The 16,838-nt window shown below is 44.0% G+C and overlaps 1 protein-coding gene across 1 annotated transcript in view; it reads left to right on the top strand.

Annotated features, from left to right (window-relative positions):
* The first annotated feature begins 375 nt into the window (after positions 1-375).
* arap2 (ArfGAP with RhoGAP domain, ankyrin repeat and PH domain 2) overlaps positions 376-16,838 on the top strand; it is an 87,010-nt gene continuing 70,547 nt past the window's right edge. Inside the window, exons 1-7 of the mRNA XM_030779115.1 lie at positions 376-1,190; positions 1,706-1,782; positions 3,626-3,702; positions 4,862-4,926; positions 5,830-6,204; positions 7,449-7,518; positions 13,582-13,702. Coding sequence (XP_030634975.1) covers positions 376-1,190; positions 1,706-1,782; positions 3,626-3,702; positions 4,862-4,926; positions 5,830-6,204; positions 7,449-7,518; positions 13,582-13,702 — 1,600 coding nt within the window. The remainder of the gene's footprint in view (positions 1,191-1,705; positions 1,783-3,625; positions 3,703-4,861; positions 4,927-5,829; positions 6,205-7,448; positions 7,519-13,581; positions 13,703-16,838) is intronic.

The following is a 16,838-nucleotide window of genomic DNA, read 5'->3' as shown; positions in this document are numbered from 1 at the left end:
TGGCACTGAACAGTCTGAAAATTTCTGAAAGATTGACTAAAAGGCAGCCCCAGGCTAACCTCTTAACCCTAACCTGACTTTTGATTAAAAAACTTTTGTACCATAAAGTGTGATTCCTCTCTGTCCAAGTCAAACCTCTGTTCACTTTATTTGTTTATTTGTTACTACATAGTAACCTAAGAAAAGTCACCAGATTCAGCTGTTTACCTGACCCGTTTTTTTTTTTCCTCTGCAGTGCTCACCTGTCACTCTTCCTTTCCTCTTGCCTTGGACATCATCTTGCATAACCCTTACTCCCCCAATGGTCACGCTCACCCTTCCCATCCTGAAACCATGGCCACAGACAACAACGCCTCAGATCCTGTTTCGCCTCCCATGTCATCCTTGCCAGAGCCCAGTCAGGAGATCTCCAGCTGGCTGTCTAGCATTCACCTGGGCCAATACGGTGGCTGCCTTGCCCAGGCAGGTTACCACAGCCTGGAGGACTGTTGGGGTATGACGGAGGAGAAGCTCTTGGAACTGGGGGACTTCCCTACGGGACATAGGCGAAGGATCCTACGCAGCCTGGAGGTGCTTGGGGCAAAGGACCAGTTATGTGAAGCACACAAAACGGGGGAGGTGAAAAAGAAGCCAGTGCCCAGGCCAAGGAAGGTCTTCCACAAGGACAGGAAGCGAGGGACTTCTAGCCGCTCACAATCCCAAGGAAATGGTAAGAGAGACATTCGGGATGGGAGACAAACGCTTCCTTCAAGGGCCCTCCAGGGGTCGGATAGTGCCGATCATGCAGAAGAGCATGTTGCTCATTGCACGATGCCCCGCCCATCTCCCCACCCACGGCCCAGTTTGAAAACTCACAACTTCTCAGGGACGACCTCCACAGGCTCTAGCTCCGCCTCCATAAACAGCAGCAGCGAGTCATCGTTGATCTCCTCCCACTCGGTAGTGTCGGATGGCGAGGGCTTCCCTGAGGGGCCGGCTCCGTCTTCTCCAAACCACGAGGGGTTAGCGATAACAGACAGTCTCTCGGAGGAACCCCCTGATAATTTCCACGGTGAGATGGTGGAGAATGATATATATGAGAGGTATGACACTAAGGTTCCAAGAGGGCCCAGGCCAACCCGGTCTTACCGACTACGCCACCGGCCTGTCCCAGAACCCCCCCAACGCTTCACCATCATGCCTCAGGACTGGTACGTACGGCCCTGAGATGCAGTGGACCTTACAGAACTATCTCTGTTGTTGCGTGATGTGAAATTTGCTCTGATCTCCATCCAACTTTTAGTGAGAAATAAGAGATAAATACTAATTGATAAAATAATTAAAATTTGGGTACTAAGGATTGTAAAATTTCAAGGCTTTGTTGTACACATTCATCCTACATTTAAAACTTCTTGTTACCATCAAAGGCTGCTAAAAAGTGTTTTTGATGATCTGCCCATATTTGGGTATCAACAAAATCGCAGATGTTTTTTTCCAGCCAGATTAATTTGATGCAATAAATTTTTTGCTCTTCTGTGTTACATATTTTCTATTACATTCTTCCTCATCCATATTTCATTCTTATGTTAGCAGGGAAAATGTTTTAAAGACAATGTTACGATCAGTGAAACAGTCATTTCCTTTAAGACCGTGTGGAAGGCCAGTGGGGGGTTTTGAGTGTGTGCTTGTTTAATAGTGACATTAAAAGACATTCCTTCTTCCCTAGGAATGTGCATGAAACGAACTCCCCCAAGCAGGTGGCTGGGGTGGAGGGCTCCAGTGGCACCAGCACCGTGCCGAAAGGTACACTTTATTCCCGTTCTCCTTAAAAAGAGGAGAAAAAAAAGAAAAGAGAATGCTTAATGTGCAGATGAGTTGTGTTATGGGGCAGTGTTACGGCTTGTTGAAAGTGGAGTAGCATTTGAGATGCATCATGGGAACTTGGTAGTGTTGTCATACTGGGGTAACTTCTCATCTCATTCATACGTTTGGAGAGGCCTAGTTTGACAAACTCTTAAAACCAGATTTTCCCCATATTTTCTTTTTTTTTTTTTGGCTTTGAAGCACTCTTGGGAGTGTTGAGTGCGTGTGTGCGTGCATGTGCGTGCATGTGCGTGTGTGTGTGTGTGTGTGTGTGTGTGTGCACACGTAGTGTAAGTATAATCCATCCCCATTAGATTGTTTCTTAAACTTCTTCAGGGGGAAGGATGGGTCATGTAGTTTGTGAGGTGTATGTTAGTTTGCGTTTGTGTCTCTGTGCGTTTGTGTTTGTGCGTGTGTGTGTGTGTGTATGTGCGTGCGCCGTGGCATAGTGTGTGTGTGTACGTGCGTGTGCATGTGCACGAGCCTGTTTAGATATAAATTACATCTCAGGATTAGAAAGAGGGTAAAATGAAGTAAAAAGTATAAATAGGGTTGTAGAGAGAGAGAAAGAGAGAGGGGTGAAATGTGAGATTGCTGTGTGTGGTCTGGAGATCAGGTCCAGATATTGATAAATGATGGTACAGATGGTGAGATGCTGTGTGCACCAGAGCTGGCCTGTGATGTCATGTGGCTGGGCTCTATCATAGATAAACTACTCCAGCTCACAGCACACTCCCAGCACTCTGCTATCAGCTTACTTGCTATCTATGTGACATGCATCTGTGTGTGTTCCTGTCTAGAGGGAGCCGCTCAGAATGCCTCCTGCCCCTCACTGTTTCTGTGGAGACAAGGTGGTCATTTGTCACCTTGACAACTAGTGGACCAGGCTGCACCTTTAGGGGTTTCCACACTATTAATGTTTGGGACAGTATGTGGTCTTCCTCCTTAGTGTTTTTTCCCCCAGTTTACCCCAAACCCCAAACCGTCCACACCAACCCATTAGTCTGTCTGTCTGTCTGTCTGTGTGTGTCTTTGGGCTCTATTTTAACGATCTAAGCGCAGGGCCTAAAGCTCATGGCTTAAGTGCATTTATGGCATGTCCAAATACACTTTTGCTAGTTTAACAGCGCAGAATTTTAGCGCATAGTAAGGCACAAGGCGCAAAGGGATTGTACTTAGTCCCTTAATTAATCATAGGTGTGTTTTGGGCATAACATGCAGTAAACCAATCAGAGCATCGCTCCCATTCCCTTTAAAAGCCACCTGCGCTGGCACCTATGACAATGGTGGACTTAGCACCTTGACAAAAAGAGTGATTCGCCGATTCACTGCCTCTGCCATCTCCCAATGCTCTGTCCAATCAGGTACTCCATCTTTCAATGAAACAACTGTGACATTACTTTAGACCAGGTTTTTGTTGGACATCGTGGGTGCTGGACGGGACAATAACAGCCGCGTCGGTCTGAAACTAGCAAAAACACTTGTGTTTTGGTTTGCACTGGGTTTAAGACAGAACCCTTTGTCTCTGTCCAATTGAGCCTTTTTCTTGTAGCAATTAGCAGTAACAGAATGAGAAATTGTGTGAGTGTGAGTGTGTGTGTGTGTGTGTGTGTGAGAGAGAGAGAGAGAAGTGCAAAGCTACACTGTGTTATAATATATATACAGTGTCAGTTTCCACAGAACTGATTCATTTTAATATTTGTGTGTGCGCGCACCTGCATGTGTGGGCATTGTGTGTGTCGTGTGTGTCATGCGTGTGTGCATATGTATTGTCTCCTTACAGCTCCTCTTGAGAGAAAATTGTCTCCTATTTCTCCCTATGGCGAGATCTTCCTTTACAACAACCCTGAAAACAAACTGGTGAGTGTATCTGTAATTCTTTATGTATATATGTGTATACTGTATATATATGTATGTGTCTGTGTGTGTGTGTGTGTCTGTGTCTGTGTGTATGGGTGTGTACTTGTACAGCTATCCTTGTGAGGACCAGTTTGCGTTTTAGACCTTGGGAGTGATGACGTTTTGGGAAAGTGAGCTGGTCCTCACTTCTTCAAAGGGCTGTTTGAGGGTTAAGACTTATTTTTAGGGTTCAGGTTAGAATTAAGTTTAGGTTAGGGTAAGGCTTGGGGTTAGGCATTTAGTTGTGATGGTTGAAGTTAGGGTAAGGAGCTAGGAAACGCATTATGTCAATGAGTGTCCTCACAGAGATCGAAGTACAAGTGTCTGTGTGTGTGCGTGTGTGCATGTGTCCGTGTGTGTGTATGTGTATCTTGTCTGCCTGTGCGTGCAAATGCGTGTGTGTGTAGGTGTGTTAGAGTGTAAAAGATGTGTCCATTTTAGTATCACTTCTCATTAAGCCTTTGAGTAGCTTTGCTATTCTGCCAATATAACAATGACACTATATTACTCATGGCTGTAGCTGGATTAAGTTGAGCAGTCCTGACTCTGGCAGTCGTTTTAAGTTGGTAAGATATTTTCTTAACCTTATTAGTCTTAACTGAAGACTCGGTGTCCTACAAAATAATGATATTGGCTGGCTGCACTAATATCCATTCACACTTCCTCTTCAGTACTCTGAGCATCACCTCAAACACACATGTTCAGACACACACACACACACATTCAGATACACTCACTTTCTCACGCGCACACACACACACACTTTTAGAAGCATGTACTTTCAGACATTCCTCTAAACCAATAAAAATGTCGCTTGACAAAACTTTGACAGTGTTGGTTACTGTGTGGGAGGTGCCTTCTGATAAAAGACAGAGGAAACAGAGGCCTGAAGCAGACACATGGGTTTTATTCTCTCTCTGTGTTTTAATAAAGACACAGAAACACACCTCTTCTGCGATGATATCCTCCTAAGAGGAACAATTCTAAATTCTGACTTCAGCAGGCCAATACCCACATGAAATAGTAAATTTCATGTAGAGAGTGTTTGTATGTTTTTGTTAAAATTTATGCATGTTGCTGTTGGAATTAATACATTTTTTATTATTTTTCTCTTTTTAAGGATTTAGGTGCAAAGGAAATGTTCAAGCAAGATTTGAAGGAGAAGCTGAAACAGAAAAGATTACGGTAAAGAATCTTTTTTTTTTTTTTAAATGTGCTAACATGCTAATGAGGACTTTGTGTAATGACTTTTAAAAACTCTGAGAAGCCCCAAAATGGTTTCAAATAGTGAGTCATCACATAGTGGACAGAAAAATCTGTTCACTTATTAAACAAACAAACAAACAAACAGGTCATGTTTTTCAGGTGTCCATTACAGGCTAATGCCAGTATCACATTACTACCATTATGTTTACAATCAGTACATTTACAGTCAATATGTTTACAGTTAATATGCTTACTACCATTATGTTTACAATTGATACATTTACATTTAATAAAATGCAGAAATTCTGTGACTTTCAGTTTTTAAGTCTTCAAAATGATTGGTCATTTCTGATGTATTTGTGATGAACAGCACTTTCCCCCTCCCTCAATATGCATGGTTGAAGTGCCTCTGAGCAAGGCACCTAACCCCCAACTGCTCTCCATGGGCTGTGGCTGCCCACTGCTTCTATAGTGTGTGTGTGTTCACTGCTATCTCAGATGGGTTAAAATGCAGAAGTCAAATTTCCCCATTTGTGGGACTACTAAGGGGGTTAAACTGGAACTGATTAAACTGATAGTACAGTGACCATGGACTCTGCTTGGACACTAAACTGATAGTACAGTGACCGTGGACATTGCTTTTTTTAATCATATTATAATAATTTTAACCCTCTAACTATATAACCTTCCCCCAATTTCAGAACTGAGGTTTGATCTGAATGCGGTATATTTCAGGTGATAGGCCTAAAGGAAATCATATACAGAAGGCTTTTTGTAAGCACCAGGGCAGATGTAGTCTCACACACACACACACACTCACACACACATACACACAGAGTGGTCTCATTCTGTGTTCCTCTAAATGTGTACACTTCTTTGCAGAAAGAAACAGGCCAGGTCAAAGGGAAAGGTGGCTGATGACAAGACTGAGCAGACAGTTCTGAAGCCCACTTCCACGCAGCTTCCGTATGACGACGGCTACTCTACAGTGCAGCCTCATGCACTGAATGACGCAGAATCGGCCTATGAGGTTTCGACAAGCTTGGCCCTGCCCCTTCAGCCCCTCCCTGGCTCCTCACCCGTATCAACAGTGACTATCTGCCAGGATTACTCCGAGCCAGCAGACGCTCTGGGCGACTTTGCTCACCCCACACCGCCTGTCCGCAGCGACTTCTCCATATCACCATATGCATGCTTTTATGGCCCCGCCCACAAGATGCTCAGATCCGGTTGGCTGGACAAACTCTCACCTCAGGGGTGGGAATTCACTCTCATAACTGAGATATGATGATCATTTTTGTTTTAGTTTGACTACGTTTTTACAGCATCACCTAAAATGAATAACTTCCGAATCCAGAAGTTCAGCGGGTTTTATGCCCTGAAATTCTGAATCTTCTGGACAAAGACAATTATTCACTGTTATAGAAGTATACCATTACACTAGTTATATACCACTATATATATATACCTCTCACTCTCTCTCTCTGTCTGTCTTGCTCTCTATACCACTGACCAGTATTAACCACTGCTGGGTCAGCAATTGACTAATAAGTTTGGAGAGTTATTTCCAAAAATACCCATTTCACCCATTAGTTCCCAGGTTTGGTTATAACTTCACACTGTTCAGAAAGTCATTCCCTCCCTGCCCCCCTCCCCCAGTGCATCTCGTTCCTGTAGTAGTTTTTTTTTTTGTTGTTTTGTTTTGGGTTTTTTATTACAATGTCCTCCGCTGATGCCATTGTAACTGCTGAGAGTTCAAACTTTCGCATTCAACAGAATATGAGCACAGGGTTCCAGCACAAGACATAAAAATATGTAAGAAGAAAAATGCAAGAAACTTTCTCAAAGACTGCAGAAAAGTCTAGATAAACCAAGCGTTTGATGATCATTAGCCACACAGCAACGGAAGAGCAGAGTAGCTGCTTCCTTCCCCCTCCAATTTAATTTTTTTTAGAAATGTTTCCCTCAGTTGTGGTTTGAGATGAAAATAGAACCTCAGTTTTTACACCAAGGTTTCATAGTGTGAGTTTTCTCAGAAGTGTGAAAAAGCATCTAGTGCTTCTCTAATAATCACGTGAAGTTCGCTGGAGCAGGAAAACGTGCTCGTGCTTAATTTCTGAGATTGAGGGCAGATGTGTCAAAGCACCACACGCCCCACCTTTTTTCATTTTAGTCACTGCTCAAATGGCTTCGTAAAGGATACTACTAGTGTGGACAAAGAGACATTAATGATAGATTAGGTCTAGCTTCAGGTTTTCTCTCTTTCTCTTTCTCTCTCTCTCTCTCTCTCTCTCTCTCGCTCTCTCTTTCTCTCTATGTTCATGTCCACAGTCAATGGTGTCCTCTCTGTCTGTTGTACAGAATCACAGGTTGAGATGCTGAAAACTAGGCCCTTTCACAACTACACTCACTGATGTTGTGTTCTCATGTAAGCAGAGACTGAGTAAATGTGGCTTCCTTTGTTCTTCTCTTTTTTTCTTTTCTTTTCTTTTCAATTTTAGAAACTGTGTCTTTCAGAGAAGATGGGTGAAGCTTGATGGGGAAAATCTCACATACTACAATAATGACAAGGTCAGTTCATGAAAACATGCATGTGACACACACACGCACACGCGTGCGCTTGGTGTATGTTTCTGTCTGTTGGGCATCCTGATCTCAGCTGAAACCACACCCACACCATGACAGCTGTATGTTTCTGTGTTGGTGTATCTTTTCTGGCACACAAGGTAAAGGGGTTTAAAATGTGCAGTACAGTGAAGCTTATTGAACTTATTCTTGTGGAGAAGTTTGTACCCGTCTGTTACCACAAATGTCACCAATCTGCAAAATGCTACTTTCAGAATTAGTCATGAGGGCCTTTGACTGGTGGGAGCTGGTGAGAGAGCAGCGTGGTGGACTGGAAGAGTGTGTGGTTTAAAAATGCTTGACGGTTTGAGGCAGTATGAGAGGAATTTAATCGTCATTTTTTTTTTTGAACAGTTTGAGAAGGGGTTTGAGAAACCAGTTTCCATTCAGCAAAGTCCAAAAAGAAAACCTCCTCCCATCCTCCTGCCCTCTTAAACGCCCTGTCAGATATGGCCTACTCATGGTCATAGATGATCAGTTTGTGGAGATGAGTTAGGGGGAAAGGTAGAGAGCTGAGGGCTTGACTTGAGAGGACTGAATCTGGGTCAGAGGCAATGGGTCAGTAAGCACATGACATTTTTAAAGAGTTTACAGCCCATATCTGTTGACTGTGACAATGAAGGAGATCAGGAAAGAGATGACATCATCTGACTGAGATCCACACACAGAGAGAGAGAGAGAAGAGATGGATGAAGAACAAGGAGACATTACTCTATGCTATACTGATTGGCTTTATCAGCTGTTCTTGACTTCAGTTCCTCTTAAAACTCAGATTAACTAATGGCTGCAGAGAAAACGCCTGCTCCTGCTTCCCTCAGCAATCTTTCCCTCCCTTGTTTTATTCTTTCTCTCTCTCCCTCTCTCTCTCTGTCTTTATCTTCTCACCTTTTCCTTTTGAGGGTTAAAATTTAGCCTTTTTAGATGTCAAGCTAAAACAAACATGCAACAGTGACACTGTAGACTGAGTAAGACCTCCCTTTTGCTTTCTCTCTCTCTCTCTCTCTCTCTCTCTCTCTCTCACACAGACACACACACAAATATTTCTGCTGTGTTATCAGGGCGCATTTGGTTAGTGTAGTTGTCTGATCTGATATCTTTTGTGTGATGTGTGGGTGGCAGAATGAGAGGAAGTTAGTGTGTATTAGAGAGAGAGAGAGGGTAGGAGGGTGTGTCATGGTGTGGTAAAATTTGTTTTGTTATCCATTGTGTGTGTGTGTGTTCTGAGTCAGTGCTGTCTGTATGCGTTTTCTCTGCTTGGATGCACCTGTTTCTGTGTATATGAGCTGTGTGTGCGCGCGTGTGTGTGTATATATATATAAAGTTTGGAGGTTACCTCAGCTGGCCCTCTTTGTGTTGGCACTTTGGGTGTTTTCTCTGCTGCAGCTTTGCTCAGCATAATAGTCAATGATGTGAACTTTGTCTGAGGGGGGCTCGTTAATCAGCAACTAATTATAGACACTCCCCTGCAGCCATATCCATTTTATTTATCAGAAAGTACAATTTCTCTCTCTCTCCCTGTGTGTGTGTGTGTGTGTGTGTGTGTGTGTGTGTGTTTGGGGGGGGGGGGGGGGTAAATAGTAAATATCTGCAGCCTTCTATTCCTGTTATCACTACTGTTTTTTTTTTATTTATATTGCCAAGGATTCATTAATTACTTAACACCCCCTCCCCCTAAAGGGTCTATGGTCATTATTTCTGTGTATCCTGTCAGTATTAATAGGGGGAGGGTTTGCTCGGAGCAAGGTTCATGCCAGGGCCATTTAATTTGTTTTTAAAGAAAGAAAGAAAGACAGCGAAAGATGATCAACTCCATTTGTTCAGTCTGTGTATAGTTAATTCTCTGTATGATTCTAGCCTTGAACCAGCACTTTGCCACAGACTGTTCCCTGAGAAGTTCTTGGATCATTATGGGAGAACTTTGGCCATGAGTTGTAAAAGAGAAATGCATGTGTCAACTTTCTCTTTTCATCTGTCATTCTTTACTTCCTGTCATCTCTCCTCCTCTCTTTTTCTGATTCTTTGTTTGAAGCTGATGAAACGACCTAGACATGGGTAATCAGCCCTGATCGCTCTGGTCCGTTTCTGATGTCACTCCATGGTGTCGTCAGGCGGGGACAGGTCCTCCAGTGGCGTGGGAGAGGAGAGGAGGTGAATTCTCACTCACTCCCTCTTGGGACCCTGACTCTAGGGGCCAAACCTGTTTGGACCCTCATCTGTTCTCTTTCTCAAGATTTCATCAACCTTGCCGACAGGTCCCCAGCATCAGGGATCTCAAGGGACTCCTCGCTCTGTGTGTGTGTGTGTGTGTGTGTGTGTGTGTGTGTTTGAGGATAAGGCAGCGAGGCGGGGATTTAAAGGTGTGAGCTCTGGGTTTTTTAGGGAGGATTAGCTCTTTGCCTCTATGTCTGAAACCTGGCAAGCGCCCTCACCCTACCCGCCAGCCAGCCCCCAAAAGCCCTCAGTTTTCATTTCAAAACTCCTGTCATGTCAAAAGCCCTCAGTTTTCATTTCAAAACTCCTGTCATGTCAAAAGCCCTCAGTTTTCATTTCAAATCGCCTCTCTGCTCTTATTTACCTTCAGTCTTTTACCTTACCATGTCATATGGCATTCAGTCTTCACCCTGTCATATGGTATTCGGTATTTACCTTCCCATATCATACGGTTCAGTCTTCACCATGTTGTATGATATTCAGTATTTTGCATTATGATGTCCTACAGTGCTCAGTCTTTACCACATCGTAATGTTCATATGGTATTTACCATACCATGCATATGGTATTCAGTCTTTGGGTTCTGGACAAAAAAGGAGAAATTCAAATTGCTTTTGTAAGGAAGATGCTGAATCTTATGAAAAGACCTGCAGATGGAATACTATATCCTTTTTTATAGTTTACTGAGAGGCAGGCATGGTCAAGTGGGTGTAGATGTTATTAAAGATACTCTGTTCGTGCATGATGAAAAAGAGACAAAGAGACCAATGGAACGTGCAAGATGGTATTTGACTGCAGTACCACAATCTGGTCAGCTGGGGTCCCCATGGCTCCACTGTAGGGTGTGATGTGGGCTGTAGGATGTTGCTGAGATAGAGGTTAAAAAGAACAGATCTTCTCTCTCTCTCTCTCTCTCTCTCTCTACCTAACCTTTATCATTGTGGGCTTTTAGCTCTATAGCACTAGCCTAATTGCTTCCTGACATGTGTGTTTATTTATAGAAAGGCGCTCACACACACACTTCTACTGAACACACTCATAAGAGATAGGGTTGAGATGGTGAGATGGTTTGTGTGAGTGGGAGACACACACACACATATACAGAAGGAGAGAGAGAGAGAGAGTGAGTTCAGATATAAAGGATACTTCTTGCTTAAGTGGGCATGACTAGTCATAGGTCTACAGTGTTCCCTCTATCTCTTATTTTTACACTTCAGGTTTTGTGTGACTGAGGGGGACAGAATGATACATTTGTGTTTGTCAGATGACTGTGTCTAAATGTGCTACAACAATACTTCCTGTAGGTAGGGATGCAATGGTGAATAAAGCAAGTTTCATCTGACCTCCTGAAAATAATCTTTAAAACGCATAATTAACGCAAACCAAGGTAGCGTGTAATTATCAGCACTTAGCATCTGACAGACGCTGTCCGAGCACCTCTGTTTTACCCCATCCCACCATCCTCTCCACTGTCCAAATTTAGACGGAACAGAGCCTCATTAGAATGTGAGCGAGTTCACGGCTCCATTGCTGTGGCGACGGGAACGTCGCTAAATTGGTGCGATATTGAAATCCCACAGAAGGCCGCGGCCGCCCCGTCCTGTAATTAGGGTTAGCTGCTACCGCCGCTGTTAACATGCTGCTTTAATTCAAAGCGCTAACTCCTGAACTGACCTCGCTGTTTCTCTCTCTCTCGCTCTCTCTCTGCCTCTCTCTGACATGTTTTCTCTCTGTGCGTCTCTATCGTTCGTGCACTCTATCCCCTCCGTCTGCTCCCATTTCTTTTCTCGGTTTGCATCCTTTCTTAAAGCTCTGTTTTTAAGCCATCCATTCTCCAGTCTCGCTCGCTTTCTTTTCTTATGTTCTCACTGATCACAAAGATTCTCACACAAGGGGTGTTTCGGCTACCAGTCTTCCGAATAGGATTTAAGAGTGTAAAACTTAAGAGTATAGAAACTAATTGTTATAATTAATAAAGAACATCTCTCTCTCTCTCTCTCTCTCTCTCTCTCACTCTCTCATAGTTCTATGCGTACGACAGCTTTATGCTACATTGGGGAAATAGGATTCAGGTCAAGCTTATTGAGGGGGGAAAAAAAGACTAATGTTTTTTTTTTTTCCTCCAGAATACTTTGCAATGATAACAGCAGTAGAGAAATGAATAATGTACACTCCTACTGGCCCTTTTATGCTCCGCTTTTTTTTCTCCCCCTCTCTCTGCTGATTCGCCCAAACTCGCTATGGGCATAGAAAATTGAAGATATGTTCTACTCACAGATTCCATCACTTTGACTACTGTTGCAGTTAATCCATGCAAATCAACTGGGTCTCTGCTGAAATCACTGCGATTTCTCCCTTTTTCCCCGTCAGCGAGTAGAGGGGGAAAAAAAGTGGAGACGCTGGGTCAGATTTTCCCGAGGTGTCAGACTCTGCTGAAATTGTTAGCGTTACAGAGCGAAACTACAAAATTACCCGTGTTTTGTTATAAGCGGATACACTGACCTATGACTGGCCTCGATACTGGGGTTATTATCGGCTGATGGTAATGCCGAGAAAGTGCGGGCAGAGACGAGTTTCTAGAACAGACGGTGGTAAATTTCCGAAGTCGTTACGAGGTGAATGTTCCGTTTAACTTAGACAAACCAGACAGTTATCAGTTAGTGAGGGGAAAACGAACAATCGTTACGCGGCCGTACTTTTCGTCGAATGAATAATTAAGAGTTGTTTAATGTAATTGAGGTCAAGGATTACAAGATATTACGAGCTGTAATTAATGATGTGTGATTAACGAAGAAGCCCCATCGAAAACATATTCAAAAGATCAGTTAACAAGCTTCGTCTGCTTAGTCGTTAAACTGCCCTACTTTTTTTTCTTTTTATCTGAGAGGATAAATGTTGTTTCAAATAGTAGGTTGCTAATTAGTTAGCAGCCCAAAACACGACAATCGGTACCCCTAAACATCAAGACCACATAGCTTAATCCGCTCTAATTGTATGAGTATGTATGAAATTGTCACTCATTCATCCTGCAGTGATGGTATAGTCTAGTTCCTCTGAACGGTCACCGTAAGAGCATGAGTAGAAGTGGCTTTTTGGCCTTTACACAGACACAAACGCTGGACCAAACGCTGACCCAGTCATCTCAGTGAACCAATCAAATGAGAAATGCACGATGACACAACAGTAGAACACACTGTTGGTAATGTATTGCTCTGGCCTGCAGGAGTGTGTGGCTACTAGTTAACAGGGCAGGACTGGGTATATATATTTTTGGGGGTGGCACTGTGTGAGTGTGTGTGTGTGTGTGTATTTGGGGATGTGAGGGGCGTGGTTTCAGAGTGAGTCTTGACTCTCAATAAGCAAAGCACTGTTTATTTTAGCCTCTACTGTTGGTATAGAACGTGTGAACCAGAAATGTGTGGGTGTCTTGTTTTCACGCTTTGGACATGTATTAGCACTGAAAAAATCGCTCTGTGTGTATGTGAGAGAGAGAGAGAGTGCTGACTCTCTTAACTTGTTTAGTGCAAGAAAATATGTTTTGTATGAAATGTGTCAGATGTGTGCATGTGTGATTACTGACCCTCACGTTTGCACTGTGTGTGTCCGTATGAGTGTGTGTGTGTGTGGGACTGTGTGACTCTCTTAACTTGTATTGTGTAAGAAAAGATGTTTTGTATGACTTGCATACAAAAGATCTCAGATGCATGAGTGTGTGCTCACTGACTCTTACTCTCTCTCTCTCTCTCCCCTGTGCTCTGTGTGTGTGTGTGTGTGTGTGTGTGTGTTTGTGTTTTGTAGGAGATGTACTCTAAGGGGCTGATTCCAATCTGGGCTATGAAGGAGGTGCGAGGAGTAGGGGAGAATAAGTTGGAGGTGGTCACCTCCCTCAGGACCTTTGTGTTCCGTGCAGAGAAAGAAGGTAAAGTGTTCTTGTTTTCCCACCGCTAACTCTCATCCTGTCACTTCGAACTTTCACCTCTCTCTCTCTCTCTCGCTCTTTCTGATCTACCTGAAACTCTCTGCTCTACTCTTCTTTACCCTTTCCCTCTCTTTGCCTCACGCTTTTTCCCGTCTTTTTCTGTCTGGTTTTGACTTCAGGGACAAAACAGAGTGTGATAGAACTCTCATTCTCTCTCTCTCTCTTCCCACCACTGTCTCTCTCCCTCTCTCCCTCCCTCCCCCTCCTTCACTCCCCACTCTCTCCTGTGCTGATATCAAAGAGAATGAGGAAGGCCCTGCTTTGTGTAAATCTCTCTCAATTAGCCAGCTCCTTGTCTGCCCTAACGAGCACTTTGCTCTGCTGATGGCTGTTTTTTTCGAGTTACTGGGGCAACGGAGGGGTCATGCGCTGTAGCCGACACCTCCTTTGAGAGGATGCCAGAGACGGAAATGATGGTTAGTGAGATTTCAGAGGTGCCAGTTAAACGCTCTGTCCATTCTCCTGACCATCCTGAATGACAGATGCTCCTTTTTTTTTTTTTTTTTTTTGTAAGCTGGTGATTTCTGCTGCCTGTTTCTCCTTCTCTCTCTGGAGAAAGGACAAAAACAGATGAAGCTAGTGTGTTCCAGGCTCAGAGAAAGACACAGCAGAGAAAAAAAGAACAAAAGCACTGTTATCATGGCTGTGCAGTGTGTGTGTGGGGCGCACGTGTGTGCGTGTGCATCTGTCTGTCTCTCTGTGTGTCTGTGTCTCTGTCTGTCTGTGTGTGTGTGTGTGTAAGTGCGTGTGTGTGTGTTGCTGATGCTGTTAGACTGTGGTTTCTTGCTCCTAAAGCTATAAGGTGTTTTGGAATGTCTTATCTTTCTTTCTCTCTTTCTGTCTCTCTAGCTGTGTGTGTTTACGTGCATGTGTATGTGTGTGTGTGTGTGTGTGTGTGTCTGTATTTGGCCACGAGGGCATGTGTTATCATTTGCCTTCAGCTGCTTAGAGGAGATTGACATGCACTGCACTGAACTGAGATCCCCCCCCCCCCCAAAACACACACACACACACACACATACACATATATACTCTCTCTCTCTGCCTCTGTCTCTCTCTATTATACACACAAAAACACGCACGCACACACACACACGCACACTCCCATTCCAGTACTATCTTGGTTTCTGAGTTAAGGAGCATAATCTGCATTGATTGGCTTTGCAGTCCTCCACAGCAGGAGCAAAGCCAAAGTGAGTCATCCAAGTCAAATATCTGGACTAATGAAGTGGAGGAGCTTAGAGCCTTTTTCAACCTCCACTTAAAGCTGCACTCACACACACCTTTTCTTTCTCTCTCTCTCTCTCTCTCTCTCTGCCTCCCAGCTCTTCCATCCTTCATCTATTAGAGTGACAGTTTCTCTCTCTCTCCCCCTCTCCCTCACCCTCCCCTTCTCTCTCTCTTGCTCTCTCCCTCCCCTCTGTCCAGTCTTCTCTCCATTTATTCTGACTTCCCAATGAGTATTCACCCTTCCTTTCATCCATCCATCCATCCATCCATCTGTCCGTCCGTTCATGCACGTTTCCCAAACATTCACCTTAATGGCCTGCTCTCTTGTGAAGACACGGTTTTAAGAGAGGCTCCACCTGTTAAAACAGAAGGAAAAACCTTTTTAGAGATTTGGGATGGACGTGACCGGGGTCAAGGTCATGTGTAACCACTGAGTTTTTTGAACGAGTCCGATGTCACCATACACATGCTGTGTCTCTGAAACCATGACCAAGTCAGCACATGTACACCACCCCCTCACACACACACTCACACACACACCACACCAGATCATATTCTCCTTCTGAGGATGTTTAACCAGCACTCAGAAGATTATTCACGCTCCACTCCCAAAAGCCCCGACTCTCAAACACGCAGCCTGCAACAGCGTGAGCAGAACAGAATGGATCTGGGGAATATTCGTGGGTCGGGTACATGGATGAGAATGCGCTTTGACTATGACGGAAATATGAATACTGGAAATAACTGCTCTCGGCTATGGAGTCAGCAGTGGTTTTGATAGCCAGGTATTAGATCTCTAATCTAATTGATAACCTGATAAACTCAGTGAAGGAGTACATCACATCCTGCTCTCCTTCAGATGTCATACAGCTTGAAACTACTGCTGTGTTTTCAACACTAGACCAAGTTCCTTGGTGGAGATTCCATAAACATGCCGCTCTGTCAAAACAGTGACTTAAAAAAAAAAAAGAAAGAAAGAAATTGAGTGGTATTGCCACAAATCTAATGTGCCTCATTTCCATTTTTGCAGGATATGTCATTGAGAAATGCCTTGAGTAAACGTGACAGCCTACAACTGCTCTAACCCTTCCAAACTCAACTCTCACTCGTGCAATCTCAGAAACCCGTAAAAGAGAGGGAACAGATGAGGGAGAGAGTGAGAAAGTGAATGAGAGAGCAAGGCAGTGAGAGACAGAGAATTAGAGAGAGAGAATGGAGGAGGGAAAGTCGATGAGAGAACGAGGGAGAGAGAGAGAATAAGGGAGAAAGAGAGAATAAGGGAGAGACAGAGAATGATGGAGAAAGAGAGAATGACAGAGAGAGAGAGAAAATGAGGGAACAAGAGAGAGAATTAGAGAGAGAGAGAATAAGGGAGACAGAAAATGAGAGAGAGAGAGAGAGAGAGGGAGAGAATGAGGGAAAGAGGGAGAGAGTGAGAGAAGGAGGGATCAGGACCTTGGCTGGCCTGCTTATGCATCTTTAAGCAGCTTTGTACCAGACTGAGAGAGTCATCAATCTTAAGACAAACAGGGGAGAGAGAGAGGGAGGGAGCAAGTGAGGGAGAGGAGGAGGGTGAGAGAAAGAGCAAGAATGGGGAACCAGAGAGAGAGAGAGAGGGAGAGAATGAGAATGAGAGGAGGAGGAGGAAGCAAATCCCAGTAGACTGTGAATAATTTAGTAGTCTGTGTGTATGTTTGTATGTTAGTACGCTCCTAGCTGTGCTCTGTCTCATGGCCTCCACAGGTATACTGTTTCCTGGGAGAACTTGAGAGAGAGAGGGAGGAAGGAAGGAAGGAGTGGGAGTGAGTGAAATGGAGAAGCTTTACTGAGGTAGTTGGAAATGAAG

Source organism: Chanos chanos, chromosome 7 (genome assembly GCF_902362185.1).
Source record: "Chanos chanos chromosome 7, fChaCha1.1, whole genome shotgun sequence".
NCBI classification, from domain to species: Eukaryota; Metazoa; Chordata; class Actinopteri; order Gonorynchiformes; family Chanidae; genus Chanos; species Chanos chanos.
The sequence above is the reverse complement of the archived record's forward strand: the minus strand, read 5'-3'. Positions and strand labels throughout refer to the sequence as shown.